The sequence below is a fragment of the Odontomachus brunneus genome, unplaced genomic scaffold, assembly GCF_010583005.1.
Source record: "Odontomachus brunneus isolate Ranch 3 - 2012 unplaced genomic scaffold, Obru_v1 Obru_scaffold_042, whole genome shotgun sequence".
In the NCBI taxonomy this organism is placed as follows: domain Eukaryota; kingdom Metazoa; phylum Arthropoda; class Insecta; order Hymenoptera; family Formicidae; genus Odontomachus; species Odontomachus brunneus.
The window spans coordinates 708,032-713,102 of NW_022639492.1; the positions used below are offsets into that span (position 1 = coordinate 708,032).

At 44.9% G+C, this 5,071-nt stretch overlaps 2 protein-coding genes across 6 annotated transcripts in view; both read right to left on the reverse strand.

Annotated features, from left to right (window-relative positions):
* Window positions 1-5,071, reverse strand: part of LOC116844494 — a 163,320-nt gene that overhangs the window by 84,315 nt on the left and 73,934 nt on the right. The window lies entirely within an intron of this gene.
* LOC116844499 overlaps window positions 1-5,071 on the reverse strand; it is a 16,020-nt gene that overhangs the window by 5,886 nt on the left and 5,063 nt on the right. Inside the window, exon 2 of one of the 2 annotated variants that reach the window (XM_032816069.1) lies at window positions 882-1,101. In XM_032816069.1, coding sequence (XP_032671960.1) covers window positions 882-1,100 — 219 coding nt within the window. In that variant the 5' untranslated portion in view covers window position 1,101. Of the gene's footprint in view, window positions 1-881; window positions 2,762-5,071 lie in introns of those variants that run through there. The other variant, XM_032816068.1, reaches the window with a different exon arrangement.

A 5,071-nucleotide genomic window follows, 5' to 3' on the forward strand; every position in this document is an offset into this window, starting at 1 on the left:
CTCTCTCTCTCTCTCTCTCTCCCCCTCTCCCTCTCCCTCTCTCCCTCTCCCTCTCTCCCTCTCTCTCTCGCTCGCTCTCTCCTCTTTCTCTCTTTCTCTCTCTCCTCTCTCTCTCTCTCTCTCTTCTTCAAGCTCTCCATCAATCGGTCTTTGCGGGAGCCGGGCACCGAAAGTACGGCGGGCATAATCAATCACGTGGCGTTTTCGGCCGCAATACGCGGCCGAGACGAGGGGCGGCGGACGACAGTTCGCATAGTTCCGAAACGGAAACGGTAATATCGCTGGCCCGGGGCGACCAGCCCTTTGTCATTTTGTCATCCGGCGTAAGGACGAGAGCCGCGAGAGCCGACGAGAGAGGGATGCCCTCGGATGCTGCCGCGGCGGCAGTAGTGCGTCGCGGCCTGCATGTATGTGTGTCTCTCGAAGCCGAAAGAAATTAACGCTTGAGATATTAAAACGCGCCTCTGAACGGATGTCTGTCGTCGCATCGCGCGTTTCTTTCACCCGGCGCCGATATATCGTCCCGATCGTCAACATGAACGAGGATAATGCGCTCGTTCTGTGAAGTTCTCGCGTCGGAAAGGCTCTGTGCCAACAAGAGAATCGCGTTTGCAGAACAGAGCAACGAGCAAGCGATTCACACTTACGCGATCTACGTATAGATTGACCTACAATCCATCCCTTCCCCCTGCAACTTAATACTATTTACCACTACCAATTATATGAATATCGAATCAAAAATTACACATTTATATTATTATATTACATTCCTGCTGAAATAGATTCTGCTTGGAAATCTGTTATTATATGCTAAATGTGTTTGTCAGCAATAAAAGTTTATAAATCAAAAAGACTAACATATTTCGATTTCAATTCTTTACTTCATTATTTTCACGCTGATACGGGGAGATCGTCGATTTCTTAGCGCTTCTAACCGAGCTATATTCGTCCTTCATGTGTGTCGCTTTGCTTCCGTCATGCTTATTAATTTCCGCCGAGCTGAATGTCGTAGACACGATGGCCAGCATGACGTAAATGAGGAAGTACATTTGACAGAGTCGAATCGGCGAGGGGGAGAGCGACCCGGCTATATTTCTCATGCTGTAAGTGTTAATCATTTCTTATGAGAAGCAATACGTTATTTCGGAAAATCTTCGGAAAAATAAAGATCTCCGTTGACAAAATGGTATAATATGTGACATCGTCTCCAAGAGATATGCGAGTCGTTCGCGAAGTAAACGTCCTCAATTATGCAATCCAGAGCTGTCATAAGAAGCGAGAAAAAGTAGCACACGTTTCAGCGAGAATGTCGGCGCTCGATTCGTCGACGAGTCACGATTAACACGGCAAGAAATGGGCCAAGTCGAATTCAATTTAGCGAGCGAGCGCGCAAGAGAGTGTTCGTCACTTCATAAATCCACTCGTGGAATTGCGCACGTGTATGTGCATGTGGCGCACGGAGTATACGGGGTGTCTGGATTTAAATGTTCGACTCTGCTCGTGTACAAGTGGAGCTCGTTAAACTGAGCAACAATTCACACTTTGTAACCACAATAATTATCGAGATATTAACTGACTGGGAATTAGTTGATCAATGCGCGCGGTGTGGTGGGACGAGTTCTGTAGGCATATCTCAAGAGACATGCCTCAAAAGACACGTCTGATATACACGGAGAAAAAAGTTTGGTTGTATTAAAGTGAAGTTTGATGAACAAATCAACGCATTTTGAAAAAAATGAAATTCCTAGTTCTTAAAATCAAGTGTAGATCCAGGAACCAGGAATTCTGTATGCTTCAACCAAAACGCGTCGATTCGTTCATTTGGACTAAATTTCGCGTTAACACAGCCAAATTTGAACAGATCTAAATCAGAGCAAAGTTCTCATTATTATCACTATTAAAATAGTCTTTCGTATTTATGATTATGCTATTTGATTTTTATTCCACAAAAAAGCGACTTTACGTCCATCAAAAGTGCGACAATTTCCCCTTTCCAACGGTTTTTGTTTTAAGTTGGTACGACGTCTATAAGTGGAGTTATTGACGTTCGTATTGATCTGCGCTCTCGATCGGGCCGGCGCTATTGCGGTGCGTCAGCGCACCTGTTTATTTATGCGTTGATCATAACAATGTCGCGTCCAGACGTTCTATTTTGAGAAACGCATATATCGCACGTACGCAGAGTTCGCTATCCTCACCACGCTGTACAAGTCGCGCAGTCGTTCATCTCACTTTATAATACACCTTCCTTTTCCAACTTACTCGCCAAGCCTCACGACTGATTGTCGCGGCGCTTAACCTCAAGACCGTCAACTTCATGAAATCTGTGGGATTTGCCTTAATTCCTTATTATGCGGGTTATCTCTATATCATTTTATATATTTCTCTATCTACATCACTAATCTACATCTTTATATTATAATAATTACAATGACACAAGTTTCAATAAGAACTTTTCATAAATTAGGAAGAGTCCTAGGTTTTATGAAGTTAACAATCTTGAGGCTAAACGTCGCACGATAGCTACTTAAGGTTTAGCGCCAATTGTTCTAACTTCTTGCTACCTGACAATTAAATCGTGTGTCTGTCTCTGTCCAATTTAAGTAAAAAACGAAGACAGATATATGATTTAACTGTCAGTTTACCAAGAAGTTGGAACAATCGGCCCTTAACAGATGATGACTCGCTACTTTCACTCTGCAGCCCAGCAAGCGTCGTCCTTTCGGTCACGTGCTCGCTGTGGCTATATGGTTATTCACCTCACTTTAGAAGAGGATAATATGAAAACGTAATGTGTCAATAGATGGCACGCTTATTCTGGCGCTAAAACTTGATCTACAATGTGCTCTTTGCTTTCTATTTCTTTCTCTCTATCTCCTTTTGATTTAAACCTTGAGCTTTTAGTTAGAAAAAGATCAAGAATGAGGAACAGGAGACGAAGAGCACATTGTAGATCAAGTTTTACAGAGTTAGGACAAAGCATAATGATTCTTAATTGATTCGCATTCTGTTTACCATTTTTAAGAATGACATGAGTGGAAGTAAAAAATGTTAATAGAAGTAAGAGAGAAGCTATAAGACTGAAATGACAAAACACACTGCAGCTTCTCTCTCTCTCTCTCTCTCTCTCTCTCTCTCACACACACACACACACACACACACACATTCACTCACCTCCTCCTTACAAATGGCGGACGATATCCTAACTTTGACGTGAGAAATTCTAAGGAATTCTAGGTACTAACATCAAGCCAAAAGCTGATATGGATGCTACGTCTTTAAATGCCTATAACTTCTTAATGAATCAACATAGCGACATGAAACAAGCAGGAATTTTTTGATACGCGTCTATGCCATTCCTTCATTGTCCATTTGAAAGAGTCGAGTGTTGTGATCCAAGTACGGCAAGTACGAACAACATACAAATCCTCTCATTTGAGATCGGATTATTCAGATTGCTTTTTTCATCTCGTCTATTATAACAATGACAAACTCGACATTGTTGTAAATCGAAATAAAAGAATAATTATTGTGGTTATTTGCAAAACGGTAGATGATCTTTTTGCTCGATTTCATAAGCTTCACTGGCACACAAACGTTGTGTCAAAAACACACACACACACACACACACACACACAAACACACATCCTATGTATATACTATCGACGCAAAAATATATAATACAAAAATTTTATATGAAGAAACAAAACTTGTCAATAATTATCTCAATAATTATCGTGGCAGAGTTTTTAAAATGATGAAGTTTTAGACTAGGTTTCACGAGTTTTACCTGCATACAAGCGCACCTAAATCCAGACACTCTGTATAACGGGCTATTAAGTCCCGATCTCGGGAAGACATTAATTTCACGGCCGCGCATAACTTTCCTGTCACAATTTGCATTCGGCCTGGGCCGAACTCCGCGAGTGCGCGCGGGAAATTAAAAACGTCCGATCGTAAAGCCTCGAAAAGGAGGTGAAATATCACCGCCCGCGCATTCGGAATCGTAATCAGCCGTATTACTCGTCGAAGGAGTGCCGGTGCTCGCGTCTTGTTCGACTCCTACGCGAATCGCGGGAACCTTTTGTAAAACTCGACGGAGGAATGCGGCATGCTAGAATCGTTATCGTCGAGTTTGAGTTACTCTTTTCTCCCGAGGGACTGAATCAAGCGAATCCCAGAAGTAAATTCCTCGCGCGACGATCTACCAGCTGAAGAGCGAGGCTAATCGACGATGACTCGAATGCCTAATATCCGCGACGTTCGCGATTTCCTGTCTCGCCGCCCTCTCTATTATCCGACAAAACAAAAACCGCGGAGGATCCGCCATTCAGCGGAAACGCGAGGAATAAAGACTTAAGCGATCGTTTCGTCCTTCAACTATCGCGCGAGCGCTCAGGGGAGGAAGCCACCGGGGGTGGCTTTCCAGGAGGGTTGCTCGCCCGCTTGTTCACTCACTCGCTCGTTCGCCGTAATTTTCCCCGGAGGAGCGCGAGTCCGAGCCGGCACGCGAGAAGTATCGCCGTAAGCGCCACGAGCGAACGAACGGTGGCAGACGGTGGGAGAGTCGTCGGATATTTTGCAGTTTCGTCGAGAAGCACGAATAAAGGAGCGGGCTAACGAAAAAGCAACGGAGGGTAGGCACGGAGGGGGAGAGCACGGAGGTGAGGGGGGAGGGAGCAGCCAGAAAAGAGAACGGCGATATAATGTACCGCGTAAGAGCCATTAGGTTATTAAAAACAGTGGTCGCTAGATGCGAATAATGAACCGGCTGGTGGCCACCGAGGGGCGCGACAAAGGCGGAAAATTAGCCCTGATAACTTCACGTTTGAATGCGGGACCGAAGGGGAGGAAGGAGGCGAGCGCGAGAGAAGGGCGAAAGGAGAGAAAGCGAGGCGCGCTGGTAATCTCGACTCGCCTCTTCCTGTGATGACGGGGTTGTTCCCGTTTGTTCACGTTCCTTCGTTCGTTCGTTCCTTCCTTTCCTCCTTCCTTCGTCCGCTGATTTATTCGTCGTTCCGTTCGTTCGCTCGTGAACCGCGACGTCTCTCTCTCTCTCTCTCTCTCTCTC